A 24,599-nucleotide genomic window follows, 5' to 3' on the forward strand; every position below is an offset into this window, starting at 1 on the left:
AAATATCTACGTAGAAGTCCCAATAAATATACAAAAAAAAAAACCCTCAAAACAATAGGTGAATTCAGCAAAGATGTAAAAATGCAAGATAAATGTAACAACCTCAATTGTATTTCTGTATATTAGCAGTAATCAGGAACACCGAAATTTAAGGCACAGTATTATTTATAGTTGCTCAAATAGATGAAATACTTCAGTGTGGTGTGAATCTAGCAAAACATATACAGGATTTGTAAGCTGAGAACTACAAACTGGTGTTGAAAGGAATTAAAGATCTATATAATTGGAGAGATATACATACAGTGTTTATAGATTGACAGGCTTGGCATAGTATAGTCAGCAATCAAAATTGATATACAAGTTTAACATAATTCCTGTTAAAATACAAGCCAGATTTTTCATAGGTACAGCCAAGATTATTCTAAAATTGAGATGCAAAAGCAAAGCAAACAGACTACTTAAAACACTTTGGAAAAAGTGAAGTGGAAGGAATCAGTCTACCCAATTTAAGGACTTTTTATATTGCCACAGGAATCAGGATTTTATAGTATTGGTGGAGGGATAGGTACATAGCTCAGTGAAGCAAAATAGAGAACCCAAAAATAAACCCACATAAATATACTCAACTGATTTTTTTTGTAAAGGTGAAAAACCAATTGAGCAGAGGAAAGGACAGCCATGGAGGGCAGGAGGGAGGAGCCTTGGCCCAACCCTCACACTTTATACAAAAATTAACTCAAAGGCCGGTGCGATGGCTCACGCCTGTAATCCTAGCACTCTGGGAGGCCGAGGTGGGCGGATCGTTTGAGCTCAAGAGTTCGAGACCAGCCTGAGCAAGAGCGAGACCCCATCTCTACTGAAAATGGAAAGAAATTATATAGACAGCTAAAAATATATATAGAAAAAATTGGCCGGGCTTGGTGGTGCATGCCTGTGGTCCCAGCTGCTCGGGAGGCTGAGACAGGAGGATCCCTTGAGCTCAGGAGTTTGAGGTTGCTGTGAGCTAGGCTGACATCACGGCACTCACTCTAGCCTGGGCAACAAAGTGAGACTCTGTCTCAAAAAAAAAAAAATTAACTCAAAATGGGTCACAGACTTAAGTGTAAAATGTGAAACTATAAAACATTTAGAAAAAATAGAAAATCTTTGGGATCTTGATCTATGCAGAGTTCTTAGACTTGACACCAAAAGCACAATCCATAAAAGTCTAATTGATAAATTAGATTTCATAAACATTAAAAATTTTATTCATAAAAGACTGTGTTAAAAAGGATGAAAAGACAAGTTCAGACTGAGAGAAAATATTTGCAAACCCTCCATCCAACACAAGACTAATATACAGATTATGTAAAGAGCTCTCAGAATTTGACAATAAAGAGGTAGTCAATCCAATTTGAAAATGGCCAAAAGATAAGAACACACATTTTACAAAAGTGAATGACAAGCAGGCATGTTAAAATATGTTCAACATCACTAGCCATTAGGGAAATGCAAATTAAAACCAAAATATGTCACTACATATCTCAAAATGGCTAAAATGAAAAATAGTGGCAACACTAAATGAGAATGTAAATGGTACAGCTACTGTGGAAAACAATCTAGCAATTTCTTTGGGAAAAAAACCTAAATATGCAGCTACCATATAACCTAGCAACTGCATTTCCGGGCTTTTATTCCAGAGAAATAAAGACTCATGTTCACACAAAAACCTGTACACAAATGTTTATAGTAGCTTTTTTCGTAATAGCCCAAAACTGGAAATAATCTAGATATCCTTCAAGGGGTTAAACAAACTGTGGTACATTCATAGCATGGAATACTACTCAGCAGTGAAAAGAAAGGAACCATTGATACAACAATCTTAATAAATCTCTAGAGAAGTATGGAGTTATATACTATATGATTCTATTTAAATAACTTCTTGCAATGACAAAATTATGAAAATGGAGAATTGATTAGTGTTTGCCAGGGGTTAAGGAGAAGGTGGAGTCAGGGGGAAAATTAAGTGGCTATGAAAAGGTAACATGAAAGATCTTTGTGGTGATGGAACTGTTCCTTATCTTGACTGTCTCCACGTCAATATCCTGACTGTGGTATTTTTCTATAGTTTTGCAAGATGTTAATATTGAGAGAAACTGGGTAAAAAGTACACAAGTTCTTCCTGTATTACTTTTTACTGATGTATATGAATCTATAATTACCTCAAAATAAAATATATTTAAACCTTGAGATAAATTGTACCATTAAATATTGAAAAATGAATTTTTGACAAACCATGGTATATGGTGCCTTAGTCTGCTCAGGCTAGCTACAACAAAATCCCATAGACTGGATGGCTTATAAACAACAGAAATTTATTTCTCGCAATTCTAGAAGCTGGGAAATCCAAGATCAAGGCACCGGCAGATTCAGATTTCAACATATGAATTCGGGGACAGGAGGACATAGACATTGCACCATAGCACATTATTTCCTGGGCCAAGTGATGGCAAAGTTTTATAATAGTTTTTTTAACTCTATGTTAAACATAAAAAGTATTATCAGCATGGGCATTTTCGATCAAGAGTTAGTAATACAGTTTGGCCTTTTTTTTTTTTCATGTTTTGTAAAATCTCAGGGCTAAGTACCCCAGATTTCATGTTGTACTCTTATGACTAAAATACTGAATAACATACCATATTCACCAAATGGAAAAGGACAAATATAGGGGTTTGTCTATCTGTTTGAATACTAGCCAAAAGCTAAAGAAAACCTGCTATATTACGAATGGTAGAAACAACTCCATTTCAGCAACTAAGTTTATTTTAGAAATTAATTTCAAGCCTGTTTGAAAACAATTGTAATTCTAATAAGAATTAAAATTCAAACTATTTTGGGTGATAAATATTTAAAAGCATTTGGTCTGGAAATTAAACTGGAACAGAGCAAAGAAACTACTGTTATCAAATTCACTGTGGTGGGGTGAATGTCTGTTTTGCCGAGAGATTTTGGTCTGAACTGCTAATCGCTGAAAACGCATTCTCGTTCTGTAACCACCACTACAGACATATAAACCTGACATTTTTTCCTGAAGAGTTCGATTCTTATTTCCTCAACTTTCTTGCTTCTAAAAAACATCTTTTAAAGCTTTATTTTTTTAAAAAATAATCCTTTGAGCACTCAATTCCTAAGGCATGAACATGTGCAAGCAAACCCTTATAAACATACCTAATTCTCTCTCTTTGATTCAAACTACATGAAATTTAATAGAGACCCCTAAACTCAAGCTTAGTATCTTCCTTCTCAGGATAATTGTTCTTTCATATTTGAGATCAGCTTCTTCTCACTGCTGTTACTGGCAAGAGCCCACTCTGGCTCCCAAGAGACACGCTAAGCCTGTACGGGGGGGGGGGGGGGGGGGGGGGGCGCTCCACCCAAGTAGGGAGCATCAATGGGAAACAAATTTTTGAAAGGATTAAAATCATGTTTGACCAGAAAATTATAACCTAATTGCATTTCCTTTCATTTTATGGCTTAGAGGTTATATTCATTTGCTAGAGCTTCCATAGCAAAGTACCACAAACTGAGGGGCTTAAATATCGTTTCACAATTCTGGAGAGAGGACTCTGATCAGTGTCTTCAAGTCTGGTTCCTTCTGAGGGCTGTGAAAAAGGTTCTGTTCCATCCCTCCGCTAGTTTCTGGTGGTTTGCTGGCAATCTTTATGGTATCTGCTTATAGGAATATCACCCAGTCTCTGCCTTCATTTTCACATGGTGTACTTCCTGTGTGCGCATCTGTTTCCAAATTTCCCTGTTTAATAGGGGCACCAATCATTTTGGATTAAGGCCCACCCCAATGACCTCATTTTAACTTGATTACCTATGTAAATAAACTATCTCCAGAGACGATCACATTCTAAAGTACTGAGGGTTAAGATTTTAACATATAAATTTGAGGGGGGAAGAGTTCAACCCATAATAGTAGTGTTTGAATATGAATTAAAAGACCTTGAGAAACTAGTTGATGACAATTCATTTACTCTTTGATGTGGATTATGACCAACAGCCATATTAAAAGTCAGAACCTGCTCTCCTACCAAGACCTTTGGTTCCCCTCAATCACTGGACATCCCAAAATACTCTGCAAGATTTTGGTCTAATGTCCATATCACTGTAATGCCAATTCAGCATTGGCGCATATGTACACAAGAAAATGTTATCTGTGCATTTTACCAATGGGAAAATTAGACCCAGAATGACCACATTGCCTATCTGATGCAGCTAAGCAAGGAGATTCTGTACCAAAAAGAGAGTCTAATAAAGCCTCTGCTCCAAAAACTGGCTCATTTTCTTCCTTACATATTTACGTATTTCTTTGTGTTTTATTTTCCTAAGGGCTTTATAGAAATTTCTATCATTTGCAATCTGTTCTTCTAGTTATATGAATCTATTTTCTCTTCAACAAGCATTTTTCTTTCCTTGACTTAAAAAAAGAAAATAAAGAACCAGCTTTACTAAAAACATGTTGCAGCTCTCCTACACTTCAGTAAGTACAGAAGCTAAAATTGACTTACTTTACTGCATATTGTGTCATTCCTCTAATGGTGTAATCTAAGGGAATAACCTCTGATTTGAAAATGTGAGTACTCATCTTTAGGACTGGACTACTTAGGTCTGATGTGCATGTAAGTCATGGAAATTTATGACTGCATGTGCCCTTGGAGATTATCCAGGCCAACCCTCTCCTAATACAAAATGCTGATGAAAACTGGAGCTCAGAGAGGCCAAGCAACTTCCCTGGGGTTACAGAACAGGGTTATAAGCCACGCCAAGAGCAGAGCTCAACAATCCTGCTGATTCCTCATCCAGTGCCCTTTCTACCTCTGGCTATTTCAAGTATGGAGATGACACCTTGTTATTATCTTGCCTTGACAGTTCCAAAGCTAAGCAATTGTAATAGACTGGTGGCATAGGAAAGTAGTGCTTTTAATGTATAGGGGAAAAGAAAGCCTTCTGATATACTCCATACCAAGCATCACTTTTGAGTATGGAAAATCACATTTCTTTCTGAATCTCTCCAACACTTTTATCAGAGTAGGACTATTGACGGTCTACCATATCCTAAGTTCTGGGAATAGTGGAAAACATGGACCTAGTTCCTGCCTTATGGAGCTTAAAGTCCAGATGGGAAGACAGATATTACATAAATCATTATAAACAATTAAGTAAAAAATTACGATACCCAAAGAGATGAATGAGCTGTTATGGGAATATGTTACTGAAACATCCAACATGACCTGAGTTCTAAAGGAAGACTTCCCTGAAGCGTTGATGTCTAACCTGAAGTCTAGAGACTATGTAAGGGTTCTGATTGCTGCGTTCCATTGGGGGCAGAACATGAAGGAAGATCCAGGGCGTACAGAACAAAGCACAATTGTTCCCAGATAACTGAGAGATGCACCACATGGCTAAAGCAGATGGAACGATGTTAGAGCTAGAGAAGCAAATTAAACCAGATTAACCAGATCTGTATAGGCCCTGTTAAGGGTTTAGAAATCTATTTAAAGTACTGTAAGCAAGGGAAAGATGGGATCAGATTATGTTTTAAAAGATCTTTCCAGCATCGTCATGAGACGAATTGAAAGCACAGCATGGAGACAGACTACGTGGGAGGCGAACATAGGGGCCAGGTATGGCATGCACGTGGTGTGTGCTCTAGACCTTCTGGCTTAATTCAGCAGAACTCTTTATTCCAATGATATATCTTATGTTTCTTCTTTGTCTTTTTTTAATGAAAGGCAACCCAGTTAGTCAACACTGCTCATAATAAACACAATTAAAAAAAAAAAAAGACAGCAGCCACCTAATGGATATTTAAAAACAATTATTTTTCTGTCTCATTGAAGGAAACTGTTTTTGCTGCATTAGAATTGTAACATTAAATTATATTTGGGCTAATTGCAAATATTCTAATTGTAAAGAGTTTTGATTTAAATGATACATTGTCAGTGCAAATAACATGAATTAGTCATCAACTAAACTATTGAAGTAATGGTAAAGTGCTATCCATTATATTTGCATTGATTGCACTCTATTAATCTTTTAATTTATTATTTTGCTGAAAATTGGAGTGTGTGTATGCGTGTGTGTGTAGAATAGGGCATTGACTTCATGAAAGGATTCAAAGATAGTTGCCAAATTATTTTCATGTGTCCTACAATGATCGGAAATCATAAAGGACAACAATGTGCTTTTGAAAAAATTTACCTGAAGTAGTTTTAAAAAGGTTTTCAAAAAGAATGGTTTTCATATAAATAAGTTATCTTATTTTCTTAAGGAAACCAATGGAAAGTTTATATCACTGGTGTGAGGGATATAGGGCCTAAGCATAACATATGGATGAGTGCTACCATTTATTATTCTCTTTTTGACAATCTGAATTATCTTTTGGATATCACTCTGAATAATAAATCAAGATATTTAAAAGTAGAACTCAAAATTGGAAAATTGAAGTTGTAAGTGCTTTTATCTTAAGTAGATGATATGTTCATGTACCTTGAATAGTAAGTGCTCTGGTTTTGAGCTAACTTTATGACAATGAGCTCCTCAGTGAGTAATGTTAGGCTAATAATAAATGCAGGTCCTAGGAATCAGGGTTAAGTATGAATTGTTATATCTACTGACTTTCATGAGAGCCCAATTCAGCATACACGTAAACTTTTATTCTATATTTTTTCTGATACAGTATAATACATTCTACCAACTGCCATTGAATAAGTTTTCTTTGGAGAAAGACTAATATTTTTTTCAATAATTATTGTTATATATGTCACTATTTTACCTTATTCCCTGGAGTGTAGCATTTTTTAAGAAAATGTGGTTTTTCAGAATTTCCTTTTCATTTAAAGGAGAAATGATTTTTGCTGAGACAATGTGACATATTCATTTTTCTCCCATATTGGCTAGGGGCACGTAAATGCTAGAATCTCTGGCTTTGATGGGGGTAAGTTTGTTTTCTTTTTCATTCTTTTTTTTTTTTATAAAGGAGGTAGGGAAAGGGCTTGCCATAGCTTAATTTTTCACTATGCACTTCCTTTTGAAATCCCTGGTCTTACTGGCCATTAAAAACAGTATAGTGATGAACATCTTTTCCATTTTCAGTATGTTGGACCAAGTGATAAAGCAAACTCCTACATGTCTGTTTCATGTTAGTAAAACATGGGAACCTGAAATGGAAAAAAAGGAGGCTATTGTGTTTAAACATTTCTGTTTCTGCCAGTTCTGTTCCAACCTGGACTTATATGTGCCATTTAATTTTAAATACCTCATCGTTTTCATGAATATGCCCAGGAAATTAACAACAAATCTTGTTGTATCTGTTTATTTCTTGTAGGTTGGACGAATTGAAGATTTTCTATACCAATTAGAGGATAGTTTCTTAAAAACTAAAAAACTGAGAACTGCTCGAAGGCAAAAAACAAAAATGAAACGGCTTCAAACTGTGCAGCAAAGCTAGTCATTAGGGAACAGGCGCTACCACCAAGATGTCCCAGAAGAAGAGGCAAGGGCATCCACCCAGTCTGACTGTGACAGCTGGATAACATAGACCTGTCACTAAAGGCACGAGCTTGTACTCCCCTCAGCTCATCTTTAGCAAAGACATTCTATACTTCATTAATCTCAACTGGCAGCAATAAATGTTCCCAGCAAGTTTGATTTGACTCTTGTTCAAATTTGTCTTGTTTAGTTAAACAGCATATAAAATAACCATTGCTGCCTCTTTCACCTGCCTTGTTCTTTCATAATTGACTATGGTATAGCAGATCTACCCAAGCATGCTTATAACATACACCTATAATCATCATGCCACATACAGATATGGAATACCACATAAATGCAAATTTAAAAGTAAAACTGATAATGTACTTTCTCAGTCCTTATAGAGATAGTCATGTGTGGTATGGCTGATATCATCAGTTAAGTTGTATCATTAAGTTGTCTCTTTCCTCTTAATCCTTTACATTGTATTTTCCTTGCCCCTTAAGCTATGTTACACAAATGCACATATTTGACAAGGTAGTGAGTCACTAGCCATCATTCAAGATCTGAAATGATGCCAACAAGATTTGAGAATAGAGTAAGGAGGAGAAACCCAAATACAGAGTAAAATAGACAGAGAAATATAATATTTTAAAATAGTGAAAAAATAAATCGGATTTCAGGGTACATTAATAAAATTTCAAAGGACTTAAAATAGCTGTTTTGAAAAACAAAATAAAATGAACTTAAAATTTCTGAACATAGGTAATAGACTAAATAACTTATTTCAGTCTCTCTAACACTTAACCTAATAATATATAAAAATTTTATACTATTAAAGCTAGAGGCATCATACTACTGGATTTCAAAATATATTACAAAGCTATATGAACAAAACAGCATGATACTGGCACAAAAACAGAAATATTGAGCAATGGAATAGGCTAGAGAGCTCAAAAATAAACCCACACATTTATGGTTAATTGATTTTTGACAAAAGTGCCAAGAATATGCAATGGGGAAAGAACAGTCCCATGAATAAAGGATGTTGAGACAACTGGATATCCACCTGCAAAAGAATGAATATGGGCACTTATCTCACTCCTTATACAAGAATCAACTCAAAATGGATTAAAAACTTAAACATAAGACCCGAAACTATAAAGCTACTAGAAAAGAGTGAAGAGACAACCCACCCACAGATTGAGAGGAAATATTTGCAAATCATACATTGGATAAAGGGCTAATGTCCAAAATATACAAGGAAGTCAATTCAAGAAAACAAATAACCCTATTAAAAATGGACAAAGGACATGAATAGATATTTCTCAAAAGAAGACATACAAATGGACAACAGATATATGAGAAAATGCTCAACATCTCTAAACATCAGATAAATGCAGATTAAAACCACAATGAGATATCACCCAACACCTGATATCAAAAAAATGATAGATAATAAGTGTTGTCAAGGATGTGGAAAAAAGGGATCACTTGTATATGGTTGGTGTTATTATAAATTATTACAGCCACTATAGAAAACAGTATGGAGGTTCCATAATGCAAAAATAGAATTACCAGGGGAAAATATCACATGTACCCTATAAATATGTAAAATATTATGTATCGATTAAAAAAGAAAATAAACATCAAAATTCAAGGCAATGGTTACCTCTGCATTGGGAGGTGGGTAGGAACAAAGAGAAAAAGTATTAAAGAGGGCTACCAGGTTTCTTCAATGACATTTGCAAAGTTTGAATTTTTAAGCTGATTGGTGGGTGTTCATTATATTATTCTTTAAATATTTTACATGTTTCCAGTAGTCTATTAAAAATAAATAATACAGTAAAACTTCTCAAAAAAATAGAGTTACCATTTGATCCAGCAATCTCATTTCTGGATAGATATCCAAAGCAATTGAAATCAGTATGTTGAGGAGATATCTGCACTCCTGCATTCATCACAGAATTATTCACAACAGCAAAGCTATGGAAACAACCAACATGACTATCAACGGACTCATGGATTAAAATAATGTGGTATATATACACAATGAAATACTCTTCAGCCTTTAAAAAGCAGGAAATTCTGTCATTTGCAACAACATGTCTGAACCTAGAAGACGTTGTGCTAAGTGACATAAGCCAGGCACAGAGACAAATACTGTAAGATCTCACTCATATGTGGAATTTTTAAAAGTAGAATCCACAGAAGAGTAGAATGGTGGTTACCAGAAGCTGGGAGTAGGGGGGAGGAGAAACAGGGAAAAGGGAGGTGTTGGTCAAAGGATACAAAGTTACAGTTACAAGAGAAATAAGTTCTGGTGATCTATTGCATAGCATAGTGATTATGGTTACTAACAATATATTAATATATTTCAAAATAGCTAAAAGGGAGTATTTTAAATGTTCTTGCCACAAAGAAATGATAAATATCTGAGGTGACAGATTGTTAATTAACCTGATTTAATCATTCCACAATGTATAGATGTAAGAAAATATCACATTATACCCCATAAATATATACAATTATTATTTGTCAATTAAAAATAAAATAAAACTTTTTAAAAATTAATAATGTTAAAAGAAAAAAGTAAGATATAAAACTATATACAGTGTAACTATAACTAGGTTATAAAATATATGCATATAAAAGATTGGAAAGAAATAGAACAAGATATTAAGAATGATTATCTTTAGTGGGAGCAATTATGGGTGATTTTATTATCTTTTCCTTAATGTTATGCAATGTTTCTTGATAATAAGAAAATAATCTTTTAAAAATCCTCTTATTTATTATCACTCTGCAGAGAAAGAACTAGTTCAGATCGGCTTTTCTTTTCTCTGTTTATAAGAAAAACTATACATATTCTGATACTTGCATCACAAATAATGGCTCTTATAATACATAGACAAAGGCCAAAAGAAGCATTTTATTAAAGAATTCTTTGAGGCATAAAATTTTTTTCTGACTACCTCCACTAAGCAACCCTGGCACAGGAAGTGCAGATGGTCACTAAGTGTCTGTTACACAGGACACCAATTACAATATTTTACCTGTGCTTACAAGTAACAACAATACGATATATGCATTGTCCCTTATCTCTCTTGCTTGTGTTCCCCATAACTTTCTCCTCTGATTATTTTGTTTCATTCTTTTCCTGTACTCACAGTATATCATCTCATGAAATATGACATGATCACAGACCAACATCCCTTAAATCAAAATGCATTGAAAGTTGAGAGGCCACTGGCAGAGCAAAGCTGTGATTTACAGTGGCTTGATTCATTGAGATGGTGTGACGGAGTCTAAGTTCAATCAGATATTTCACAAGTTCCCTGATCCACTCAGCAGGCCCTGGGCTCGTGGACATGGATACAAAAAACTATTGTGCAGTCTTGACAAGCAGCAGATTGTCAAGATGGAATGTAATGACACCTGGAGGCAGGCGCCTATTTTTGACAAGACATCAAAGGGAAGGAAAATCATAAAACAGACCCAAAGAGCATCCAAAAGTTATAATGTAAGCATATCCTGCTTGTATAGTATTTTGATGAAAAGAAGCCAGAAACACCCAAACCACAGGAGCTAATCAGAGCTCAAAATCATTCTCCATGTACATTATGTAATAAATGATAGGGGACCTTGAAAAATTAAACACTGGATATGCGCTTTTGTTTTGATCTTCAATCAATCTAAGGCAATGTTCAGAATTAATATGCATTAATAATCAAGACGTTAACTTCCTTCTTAAATAAATGTTTGGAGAAGTGGAAGATAAATATTTAGTGAGAAATGAGAGGACTGAATCCCTGACATTGATAGCAAGTCAGTCCTTTCTCTAAGATTTGTACAACAAGTTTACAGATATGATTAGTTGCCTCACTTCCTTAAAGCCAGAAAGGAAAACTGGGGTGGTACAGCTATTAAATACAGGGCCCTAAGAACAGCACCTCTCACAGGTGCCACTCAATTCAAGTTAGCTTGATAACATAGTAACCATCATATGAAAAGCAAATTAGGCTTAGATTTTGAAGACCTGTGTTCAAGTTCTAGCTCTGTTGAAAAAAAACAGTAATAATTCTTTCCCTATTTAATAAGGTTTTAGTAAGGAGCAAATGAGATAATGAAATACAAAATACACTGAAGCAATAATACCGTACCTGTATTGACAACTCGCTATAAGCCAGGCATTGTCTGGTTTAGTCCTCATCACAAAGCTGAGAGAGGAAATGCTGTCTTCTTTTTACAGATAGGTAACCTGAAGCCCAGGAGGTGAAGTAACTCCCCTACAGCTAAAAAGTAGCAAAGTTGAAATCCAAACCAGATAGTTTTACTCTAGAATAGGGACTTGACATACTACCTCTCTGTGTTTTATAATTATATTACTGTTTTTAGGGACTTGTGGGTCCCAAGTAACATTAGTATTACACATGCCCAAGATTATCCAAAAATGAACCTGAGAGATCTGTGTCCAGTATCGTAGCCACCAGTCACATGAGACTATCAACCCCCTGAAATGCAGCTAGTGCAACCAAAGAACTGAATTTTTTAATTTAAACTTAAACTTTTTAATTTAACTTTTTAAGGTTAAATTTAAGTTTTAAAACCAAAACTCAATTCAGTTATTAGAAAACTTTGAAGTATTTTTAGAATAACTTGTGTATGAAAATTGACTTTTTAACTATAAATTTTATGAAATCTAAATACAGATCAAGTATCTCCAATGAAAATTTAGCATCTGCATTGAGATGTACTATAAGTGTAAAATACGCATTTAATTTCAAAGACCTGGTATAAAAAAACGTAAAATATCTCAATAACAATTTTATGTTGGAATAATATTTTAGATATAAGAAAACATATCATTAAAATTAATTTTATGTTTCTTTTTGCTTTTTTACTGAAGTTATTAAAATATTCAAAATTACATATGTGACTCAAATTATATTTCTGTTGAATAGCACGGGTCTGGACAATAAGTCAGCTGGAACTACAAGCTCTCCCCTTTTCCTGCCAGGATGAGCTGAACAGGAATTCAGCCTTTCCACCTTGGCTGTAAGTTTCCATGGACCCAGTGTCCCCAAGGACAGGGCAATTGGCTTTCCCAGACAAGTGGCCATAAAAGTCCTTTGGTCCGTTGGTATCTATCCCCTTTGATATTTTTCCTACAAGATGAAAGATCAACATGGAGATAGGTACATCTGCTGAACCTGGCTTTGTTTCCCTAATAAAAGCATTTTTAATCCACAGAACTATAGAATTTGCCTTGGTTTAAGACAGATGGTGACCACCAAAGGACGTACTTTGCACAACAGAGTCTCCTGGGAATACTTGGAAAGACTAATCCTAGGAAAAGACTGAACTTTCTCCTAGTATGAAGGTAAGATACTTAAAGAGCACTGAGATTTGTGATTTACTGTTAATGTGACACATGTGTACTTAACACAGAAGCCAAGGATGTACTGGGTACATCTATAACTAGTGTTAGTCCCTAGAGTCACATTATCCCATAAAAACATAAGTGGTAGCAAAGTTAAGTTCCTGAACTAACACACATACTGCATTTAACCCCGAATAAAGCTGGAACGCAGGCCAGGCGCGGTGGCTCAAGCCTGTAATCCTAGCACTCCGGGAGGCCGAGGTGGGTGGATCGTTTGAGCTCAGGAGTTCGAGACCAGCCTGAGCAAGAGCAAGACCCAGTCTCTACTAAAAATAGAAAGAAATTATATGGACAACTAGAAATATATAGAGAAAAAATTAGACTGGCATGGTGGCACATGCCTATAGTCCCAGCTACTCAGGAGGCTGAGGCAGGAGGATTGCTTGAGCCCAGGAGTCTGAGGTTGCTATGAGATAGGTTGGCGCCACAGCACTCTAGCCTGGGCAACAGAGTGAGACTCTGTCTCAAAAAAATAAAATAAAATAAAATAAAAGCTGCAATGCAATACTATTTTTATATTCCAGAGACAGAGGAATCCCTACCCACTAGCATGTATGACAGAGAATTACCTATTGATGAGAAAATCCACCTCCTTATAGTGCTAATTAAATGAGAGCATCCAACTATATGCCAGGACATAGAACGGACATTAGGACAGTAATATGAAACAATATAGAAAACATTGGCTTTCTCATTTTGTGTTCTGGATCTCTGTTACTGAAGCCGTGAAATGTAATAGTCCTCATCCGAGTTGAGAGCCTTAAATTAACCATGTATTTTAACTGCCTAGACAGTGTGTGACACATAGTGGTGACTCTAAATATTAACGTCCTTCCTCTGAGATAGAAGAAAAGTAAAAAGTCCCTGCCCAGCAAGAGTGAACACGAGCCGAAGGGGCTGTCCGGAGGCCCCTCTGCCAGTGCTGTCCAACTGGCCCTTCTGCAGCGGCAGGCAGGAGCAGCCCTGGCACTGCGTAGGTGTGTGAGCGCAGGACAGCCAGGAGGGGGATGTTGAGAGCACAGAAGGGGCATGACTGTGACCCAGAAGACATAAGGAATTGCACTGATATGAAGTGATCCCAGAACAAAAAGGAGGAATGGTTTCCTTGAAAATAAAATTGCTTTCTGCCCATTTTCTTGTCATTTGCCTTTCACATAGAAAAAAAAACAACTATTCGAGGTATTTCCTGAGCTGTGGTCCAAATGATCACAATTTTAAATGTTTGTGTTTTACCAGAATTCTAGAGCTTTTTAAAATAGAAATACACTTTCTTTCATATGCTTTATGAGGCAGTCTTTATTTTTTTTTCTATTCTATATCAAAATCTTAAATGTGTCCACCCGCCCCCTTAATTCCCACTGCCACTGCCTTAGTTCAGGCTTTTTAGCATCTCCTGTGAGCTGCTATTATTCCTGGTGAGCCCTGCCTCAGTCAGTTCGAGCTGCTGTAACGAATCATCGTAGACTGGGTGGCTTACACAGCAAACATTTATTTGTCACAGGTCTAGAGGCTGGGAATTCCAAGACGCAGGTGCTGGCACACCCAGTGTCTGGTGAGGGCCTTTTCCTGGCCTATAGATGCACGCTTTCCTGCCGTATCCTCACTGCGCGGGAAGAGAAAAAGGAAGCAAACTCTCTTGTGTTTCTTCTTAGAAGGGCACTAATCCCATCATTAAGGCTCCACCCTCATGACATAATTACCTTCCAAAGACCCCATCTCCTAGTACCATCTCATTGAAGGTTCAGGTTTCAGCATATGAATTTGGGGAGGTCACATCACATAGTTTGTAATGGACCTCATTCCTCCCAATTTCTCCTCACTCCAATCCCTCTCCCACACTGTGACCAGAGCAACCTTTCCAAATCCTACAAGTGCCGGTTCCTACACTGCTTTCACACCACCAGCAGCTCCCATTTCTGTAGGACAGTCCAGACCACTTTGAAGGCACTGAGACTTTAAGACACAGCACTACCTAATTTCCTGCCGCATCTCTCAAGAAGCACCGCCCTGCAGCACCCCGTATTTCATGGGTTACGGGTACCACACCTGATGATCTCCCCTATCCCACACCCTTTCCCTTCTTCCTGAATCTTTAAAGCTTCAGTTCAAAATGCCACTCATTTAATAAAACCTTCATCTACTCATTTCCCCCTTCTCCAGCACCCAGGCAGAGTTTATCATATTTGTCTCAATATTCACAAAACACTGTGAATACCACCAGAATATATCTAGTCATATCATGTCATATAAGAATGAATTGTATACACATTATTTTTCTCCATTACAGTGTGGACTTTTAGAGGACAGGGATTTTTTTTTTTTTTTATCACCAAGCCTTCTCCAATTTCTAAGACAGAGTGAATTCTCCATGAATACTTATAGAAAAGAAAAGGAGGATGAAAGAGAAGAAAAGAGTAGGAGAATGTTGAGCAATTGAATTTAAAATCTGAAAGACTTGGTTTTTTAGCCTAGTTCCTATAAGGAAGTTGCCGGACAAACTACATTGTTTCTCTGAAAATCACTCACTCTATTTCCTATCTGCAAAATAGAAATAATGATATCAGATCTTATTTCCCTGGAACTCTTAAGAGAGTAAATGAATTGAAAGAGCAGCTTTAAAATTCCAATTTTGAATTGAGTCTGAGGTCATGTGATTTTTTTAAATGTATTTTTCAGAAAACAAAAATTGGAAATTTTCTCTAACATTTTTATTGAAAAAAATTCTCTTTTGATAAATATGATAGGAGATAAAACTTGCCACAATTCCAATTCTTCCACCTTTGTTAATGAATCAAGCCATATCAAAATGCAATAAAAAGGGTATAAGAGGCTCCTAAGAATCATTCAAATTTTTATCATAAATTTTCCCTCCATAAAACGAGTATTTCTATTAAAATGATATTACATAAAAATGGAATTTTAATGTGTGGAGATTCTTTAAAATCATGAGACCACCTGGTAAAAGGCAGGCTTGATATTATTTTTCCCTCCATAGAAATTAGAAATGAAAGAAATTAGACATGAATGAAATTAGAAAATGCAAAACCAAAATAGCCACAAAATGAAAGGTGTTACCCAAATGTGGAAAGACTTCCAACTCAAAGATGCCAATAGTTAAGAGTATTAGGGTTTTCTTCAGCAGTGACCATGGGAAATGAGAAATGTTTCATGAATAGAAAGGGTTGCAGGAAGGCACAACCACAAGTGAAGGGGTAATGTGTGACTAGGAAACAGAATTGTGACATCACAGCATAGCTGAAAACATTAATTACTTGCCAACAAAGTAAATGTTATGAGAAAGAGTCTCAGTAGGCAGATTGTATAATAAAGTTGAAAGGATAGTTATTTCAGGGAAAAGTGGGCTCATCAAAGAATAGGAAAAGGGTGTATCTGATAAATTTGTATCAATAGTCAAGCTTTGATGTCATTCTCAAAATATGAGTATGGTGATGAAGAAAAAACATGTGAATTAAAGAAGTGTTGAGATGATAAGCATAAAACTGAGTAAACAGTTTCCCTAGAATCTGAACGAGTCTGAGAGATGAGACATTGTCCTGTAAAAGAGTCTGTTCAGGTGTGGTTTCTTCTTTCCAGTAATGGATAATGAGATAAGAGGGAGGGGAATAAAAAGCAATTGTTCTCCTTGGTAGGTCTGGATCTTAGGCAACTAAAGGAACTTCAGCTTCTCTGGGAAAAATTTGTGCAGAGGAAAGGTGAGAGAGACTTTGAGGCTTCTTGAGTCCAGCATGTCAAAACACCATATTTTGGGATATTGGTTTCTGAGCCCCAACATTACCAAACCTTTCCATGAAGCCATCATCCTCAATTGCTCACCCAAGTGTGCAAGAAGGTAGGTTCTATTTTATTAGTTGTGATCCTTCTCATTTATCTAAATGACTATATGGCCAGTAATAGTTTGGTTAGTGAGAGTGTCAGTCTGCAATCTGCTCTCGGTCTTGGTGCACTTTTGCTGAAGAATGTTAAGACACACAGATAGCAAAGCAAGCAAGAGGCAAAGGTAATTGAGCAAAAGCAAGATACATTTGCCACAGACAGCAAACAGGCCCCTGTTATTACAGGAAGTGCTGGCTATTAACTAAAGTTTCATTTCATATTGTCTGGGTTGGACCTTCCCGGGCAGTGTGGCTCATGCATCACCTTGATGGACAGCTGTTAGTTATATAACCTAAGTCTTACTGTGCATTCAGATTTCCCGTGAGCCGCTCTGAAAGCCCATGGGGCTGGGGGGTGGAGGGGAACACAATGTGGATTTACACTAATGACATGATAATTGGCCTGAGGTTACTTTTGGTCATCTTCCAGACTCTTCTGACCAAGAAATCTCCAGCAGCTTTTGTGGTTAGTGCACTGAGTCCTGACTGGCAGTACCTTTCCGCCTGGCACTTGCCCCTTCCCCTTCCCTGGGAGAGCCAGAGGCCCCTCACTACCTACCTAACAAGAGTGGCTAAACTTTGAATAGCAGACCTTAGAAAATTTGATTTGACTAAAATTCCTAACAAAACAGAATATCAGGAAAAAATAAACATAAAACTTCATTCACTGTAAATACTTTGGGATGCGAATATTTATCTTGACCATCACTGAAGACTCTCAATATGAAAAGAAAAAAATGAAAAATGTTTATGAGAACAAAAGACTCAATAAACAAGATTCTTCACGGAATAAGTTGAGCACCTTGGAGCATGCATCATCTCTACTGTTCCCTCAGAAACAGCTAAGAAAATAACTTCTTTTATATCCAAAGTCTCCCAAATGTACTAGAAGAACTGGGCCTCCCAAGGGACCATGAGGTTAAGAGTCACTGTTAAAAGTCTTTTATAAACAGGAAAAATCTAGCTCTAGCTCAAAGCATTCGATGTACTTAGGAAATCTACAGGCTACAAATCACTATTACTACCATGTCCCACTTGGCTTTTTCACCTTGCTGCCAGATATCAATACTGACAACATCTTACCTTTGAAAAGCTGGCCCCAGTTCCCAAAGCACTTCACATGCATTAGCTCCTTTGATCTTCAGAGGAGCCCCATGCAGTAGGGTAGGGCAGTTATTTTCCTAATGAGAAAACAAAAGCTCAGAGAAGGAAGGTTATACTCCTAGAAAGAGGCACATTGAGGATACAAGTCCAGGTCTTCAGGGTCCAAACCTACTGTGTCTCCCACTTCTTTTTATGTTGCATAATGATCATGAGAATAGTTCAGTTCTCCTAGAAAGAGCAAAACGCTTGGGCAAGCGATCCTAAATTTTTCCTGAGCCCATTAGAGGAGTAGGTGATGTGTTTTAATACTTGGAGGGGAAGAGACCAGAATGGGCAGAATTTCTCTTGTGAGAGGTGTTGGCAGCAGGCTCAGGCTGCAGATGGGCAGAGGGAGAGACCAGGGTGCAATGCTCCAAGCGGGGATTAAACATCAAAATCAAAAAGAGAACAGCTGTAGCCCCTTCACATTACAGTTTTAAAATTCCAAGCATGTAAAGAACCATAAAAATCACAAGTAGGCCCCTGGATCATAACAGATGAATAAGGGATTTATAATCTTTAAACTGCAAGGAGAATGGCTTACATTTGTACCATTTCCTATTTTGATTACAATCATTGTCCTAAGAGCAGATTCATGTTGTGCCTTTTCTGATTCTTTTTGCAATCCATCACAAGCAGACAAAGGAATGGTAATGTTGCTGTACATTCTTTGAAAGACAATAAAAGCCTATGTAACTTCCAACCTTTCCATTTGTTTTGTTTTTGTTTTCTGTTTTCACTTGTTTGTCATAATTTGATCGCGTGGTCATTTTCTATTGTGGCCTGTTAGTCACTTCATTAACCTGGAAGGGTGAGATGGTCTGGACAATTAGCTTCCAGAATATTAAAAAGGTTAAAGCCGAAAAGCCTGCTGCTTAGTGCTTTTCATAAACAAGCTCAGGCTTTAAATTCTGATATCTTATTCCAGCTTCCCAACCTATAATCATAAGAAATGGCACAAAGCAAGGCTCTTCCTGAATTATTTTAAAATGTCATTCATATTCTAATGATTTCTGGTCATATCAGTTTATATGTCAATAAACCTGGGGGAAATTTCTACCCTCCCTTTCCTACAACACCCTAAGACAATAGAATGTCCTTTATACCTTAGTAAGGACTTTTTTTTTTTCAGCTCAATCTGTTTTCATTTGTATTAAAGGAACTTCTATAAAATTGATAAGGACTGTTATAACAAACAAAATTCTTGATTTTTCTAGAAATTCACTGATCACAGAAATGTGGTGTGAGGGTATCAAAGCTCATATGTAAAGAAACAAATGTAAATGATCCTTTGCCTCTGGGCTCTAGTCTGGCTATTAACTGTATGGCCTAAAGTAGGGGCATAACAGTGTGCACTTACCTGTATTATTGTGCTATATATATGCCACCATCTGGAAAACTGGAGCCGCACCAATGCAAAAATATGAAAAAAAGACATGGATTATGTTACATTTTTCAGGTATTATTCAAATCCCACAGTTGGGTAACTGCAAGGATGACATAAAAATCCAGTAATTTCTAAATTAAAAAGCAGGCTAACTTTTTCTTCTCTTTGCTGACTTTTTTTTTTTTTTTTTACTCTTGGTCCAGCTGTATTGCCTATTCTTTCATAGCGTAGAAAATATAGAGAGCATCAGAAATTGGTAGCATGCCCACAGCTGACCTGATTATAGAATTGCACTCCTATCTCCATCACTTATACTCCATCTGCCCTGGGGTGGCTTTATACACAGGTGACATTTGGAACATAGGAGGAGTTTGCCCTTGGAGGCGGCAAAGGTTGGGGTAAATCATATCATGTGTAGCATCAGAGCATTTCCATACAGTGCTTTATGATGGATGTGGTAGACTCAGGAATTCCAGTTGGTATAAACAGCCTCTTGTTGTTTGTTATTTTAATTGTGGTCATTATACAAATGTAAACAAAATGTGCACTCTGCTCTCCATCATTTGCATGTAGATTTGGCAAGCAGCATTTGAAAGAAAACAGTCTTGTCACCCAGTGCTTTTATAATTACTACTGTTCTCAGACAATAGATTAACTCATTCATTCATCTACGTATTTATTCCACAAACATTTACTGAACATCTACTATGCACTAGGCAGTGTGAGAGAGTAACAGGCATGTGATATACAAAAATGATGAGGAGATAGTCCCTATCTTCAAGGAGCATGTGGTCAAATGGGGAGAGAAATATAAATGGACAAATTACAAATACTATTTGTTTTGTTAATGGTGGAATTCAGATACAAGTAAAATTCTACGTCAAGAGACCCAAGCAGGCAAGTGTAACAGAGGAGATGTTATTTGAGTTGGATTTTGAAGAACAAGTAGTACATTTCCAAATGGAGGAAGCTCAAAGGACATCCCTGATTGAGGAAAGAGCAAAAGAGATGTGTACAGAGGAAATGCAATTTTAGTTCTGGCCTAAGCGAAACATAATTAAGTAAAGGAAATCTACTTTCCATTGCCACCCTATTTTCTTACCTAAGTCACATAACATTGGCAAAACTCCAGTGCTAATAATTTGGAACTTTGCTTCATATCCTCTCTAGTGATATGAACGAAGATAAGATTTTGTTACTAACAACCACAAAAACAGCAACTAACTTGGCTACCATTCTTCTCACACCATTATCTCTGCTGATCTCATGGGTCTTAAGAAATAATCAAACCAAACTTCTTGAGTATTGCCAACTAACTAAGGCCTATTGAGACTTGTAATAGATGTTTGTACCAGAGCATACAAAGTTTTCAAGGGGGCCAACCAGATTTCAGGCTACAGCATCTGGCTTTGTGTCTGTATTGCAGGAACTGGCTGAGCAAATGGCTCCTGCCTTCTTAGGTCTTATGAACATCTCCAGTGGGGTTTTGCCACGGGGTTGTAGAACAGAGCAACTTCTCAAGAAGTTTATTATTGCCTTAGCAATGAAGCTGTGTGAGGATCATATTTTCTAAGCACAACATGAAAACACATGGTCTGGTACCAGGACCTGGTGATTGCCTGCCACTTGAGAACCAAACACAAGAGGCGAGTGTTGGTGAAGGAAAGGTAGTTTATTCAAGTGTCAGCAGCCTGAGGAGATGGTAGACAATCATCTCAAAGACCATCTCATCTCCTCTGCCTACTGAGCAACTTATAAGGGGAAGGGGTAAAGGGTGGAGGGTGAGGGGGTTCATGGCAGAAAATAATCTTTGTGCAAGTCATCATGACTTGTTCAATGGTTACCAGCAAACAACAGGTCATCTAGTGGATCTTGTCATCAGCAGTCTGTGGTTGGCCTGTTCTGGACACTTGATCTGTTTTTCCTCAAAGTCATTTTCAAATCTTGTGCCCAGCAGCTGTGTAAGCAGGCAGCAGGTTAATTCTAAACTTTTAAGACAGAACAAGCTGAAGCATATGGGAAGCAAAATGGCTTCCCTTTAGCTGGCCTAGCGTTATAGTCTGAATGGCCCTTGGGGTGTGCTGACAATTTGAATGCAAGAACATCGGGAAAACTTCTAAGATGGAAGAGTACAGCACCCATTTCCCCAAGGAGAGTCTACTCTCTATACCAGTTGCTACGGTTTGAATGTCTCCAACACTCATGTTGAAATTTGATTGCCACTGACATTTTTAAGAAGTGGGAGATTTAAGAAGTGATTAATTGATGGTCAGAAATGTACCATTCCAGTGGTGGATGTTGATAGTGGAGGAGGCTGTGTATGCGAGGAGCAGGGGGCATATGGGAATTCTCTGTACTGTCCTCTCAATTTTGCTTGAACCTAAGACTGCTCTAAAAATAATGTTTATCAGAAAAAAAAAGTCTTGGCCTGGAACAGGAACAAATCCTTGGTGGACACGTAGCTGTCTGCCATCAGCAAACAATATCACTTATGGATGGTTTCATCCCTAACTTGGCACATCAGTGCTCAGTAAATCCTTACTAGATAAATGGATAGATGAAAGAATCTTTGCATCTCAATTCAATTATTCTAAGGAGGCATTAAAAATCTTTTAAATGTCAAAAAAAAAAGTGATTAAGCCATGAGAGCTCTGCCCTCAGGAATGGATTAATGCCATTATCATGAGAGTGGGTTAGTTAGTTACCTAGGGAGTTCAGCCTCCTTTTCCCCTCTGTGTGCTTGCTTCTACCTTCTGCCTTCGGCCTTGCTAGATGTTGGCACCATGCTCTTGGACTTCCCAGCCTTCAGGACCATAAGCCAAATAAACATCTACTCATAAATTACCCAGTCTGTGGTATTCTGTTATACCAGCAGAAAACTAACTAAGATACCACTGCTGTCCAATAAAAATATAATATGATCCACAATATGAACCACATCTGTAATTTTAAATTTTCTTATAGCTACATTAAGAAAGTAAAAAAAAAGGTAAAATTAATTTTGATAATGTATTTTATTTAACCTAATCTATCCAAAATGTAAATAATATTTTTAAAGAATTAATGGTATATTTTACTTTTGTTTAATTAAGTCTTTAACATCCAGTATATATTTTTCATTTATAGTACATCTGGCCACATTCCAAGGGCCCCAATAGCCATATGTATCTAGGGACTTTGGTATCAAACAGTACAGCTCTATGTCACAGCAACTATCTGTGTTCCTCCCTTCCCTGCACCACTCTGCATTGGTAGTAATCTACAAATAACCAAAGGATTAGCCAGTGTTAATCAAGACTCTGGACTTATGGTAAATCTCCTTTGTTCTCTCATGCATTCATTTAATCACTTAACAACATTGTTTCAGCAACTATTACTACACGTCAAGTTATGTGTGTCCTGTAGGAACACAAAATGAAATAAGGCTTGGTCTCTGCTTTCACAATCTAGCTGAGGAGAAACAAGTAAAACAATAATATTAATAATACAATGCCTTGAATTCTTTGACAGTGCTTGCACAGGGAGCCATGGAGCGCAGAGGAAAGTCAAGGAATGAGCAGGAGAGAGAAGGGAGCTGGAAAATCATTCACTCACAGGACTAGTGAAAGTTTAGTCCAACAGTTGTAAAGTGGAGGAGAAAACATGCATGAAAGAAAAAGGAGCATGTGCAAAGACCCAAGGCACCATTCTACACAACTCAAAAGTAAAATCAATAATGAGGAAGTTCCAGGAGTGTCAGAGAATAAGTTCAGAAACATTGCCTATCTGTGTTGAACGTATCCACTTGGTTTAGAATCTTTCAATAAATTCCAGGCAAATCCCTGCAACTTGTTTTTAGACAGGAAAGATGTCTGTTAATCAACATTCTAGAACAAGCCTAAAAATCCTATAATTCATACTGCAAATGTATATGCTGGATATGACTATAAAGAACCATCGTAGTTGTTCAAATTCAGCTTTTCCAAAAACCACGGACTGCTGGCTTGAGGCCAGGATGTCTTGGTTATAAAATAGAATTTTTGTGTCAACTCAGAGAACTCTTTGCTAAAGTACTTTAGGTTCAGTAGCACAGAGTTACACGTACTCTGACCCTCTTTGGCCTTAAGATGACCAGCAGGTTCCTCAAGATCTGCCTTGGCCTATATCTCCAGCTTTACCTCCACCTTCTTCTCCACCTGACACTCATACTCAAGTACACAGCACTGAAGTCATAGCAAATTACCTGTGGTTCTTGAAATACAGAGGTACATTCTCTCTTAGTTGTATACCTTTTCACATATGATTTCCAGAATTCACTGCCAATTTCTACCTGAACAATTCCCTAAAACTCAGCTCAAGTGCAACTTCCTTGAGGAAGCCCTCCCCACCTCCCCATGCACCGCCCCTCTGGGTGGGTGCTGCCCCTCTGTGCTCCCCTGGACCCCTATGAATATATCCACCATAGCTTTTCCTTCTACTTACTTACCTTCTCTCACAAGACTCCGAGTGGGCAAAGAGGTTCTATGTTTATATCCCCAACGCCTACTCAAGTACTCAATAAGTGATTAAGAAGTGGATGAATGAATGAAACAATCAATTAATCACATTGACTTCAGAACAAAATCATGCACATTGGAGAATTTATGGGTTATGAATAATTTAGATACAGAAGGCAGAATTGTGGCTAATCAACCAAATTTTTTTTAAGCAAAGTAATATATGACATAGGATATAAAAGGTTTTCACTAATTTAAAGGGAGGTGGATTTTGGCTCAAGGTAGAGCTACTAACAACTGTCCTACAAAAGAATAGTCTATCTCAGGGGCAAGCAAATTATGCCAAATCCAGCTCACCACCTGTGTTTGTAAATAAAATTTTATTGTAACACAGCGACACCCACTTATTTACATGTTGTCCATAGCTGCTTTCACACCACACGGGCAGAGCTGAATAGTTGCCACAAAAACTCTAGGGTCTTCAAAGCCTAAAATATTTACTATCTGGTCCTTTACTAAACAAGTTTGCTGACCCCTGCTCTATTAATGAGGTTGTGAGATTCCCATTATAGGAAGTATCTATCCAGGATGTGGAAGCAATACATTCTTGAAAAGGGAGAATGGTAACCTTTAAAGTTCCTTCCCTCTGGGCAGGTCTGTGTTACAGACCTGCTTTTCTATGACAAAAACAAGTCATATTCCCTCATTTGTCTTTGACTGACAGCCCTATTATGGGCTGC

The 24,599-nt window shown here is 37.1% G+C and overlaps 1 protein-coding gene across 1 annotated transcript in view; it reads left to right on the plus strand.

Moving 5' to 3' along the window:
• Positions 1 to 7,700, plus strand: part of SPATA16 (spermatogenesis associated 16) — a 214,621-nt gene extending 206,921 nt beyond the window's left edge. The window contains exon 10 of the mRNA XM_069472925.1: positions 7,373 to 7,700. Coding sequence (XP_069329026.1) covers positions 7,373 to 7,495 — 123 coding nt within the window. The 3' untranslated portion in view covers positions 7,496 to 7,700. The remainder of the gene's footprint in view (positions 1 to 7,372) is intronic.
• Positions 7,701 to 24,599: the final 16,899 nt, after the last annotated feature.

The sequence above is a fragment of the Eulemur rufifrons genome, chromosome 7 (genome assembly GCF_041146395.1).
Source record: "Eulemur rufifrons isolate Redbay chromosome 7, OSU_ERuf_1, whole genome shotgun sequence".
Classification (NCBI taxonomy): domain Eukaryota; kingdom Metazoa; phylum Chordata; class Mammalia; order Primates; family Lemuridae; genus Eulemur; species Eulemur rufifrons.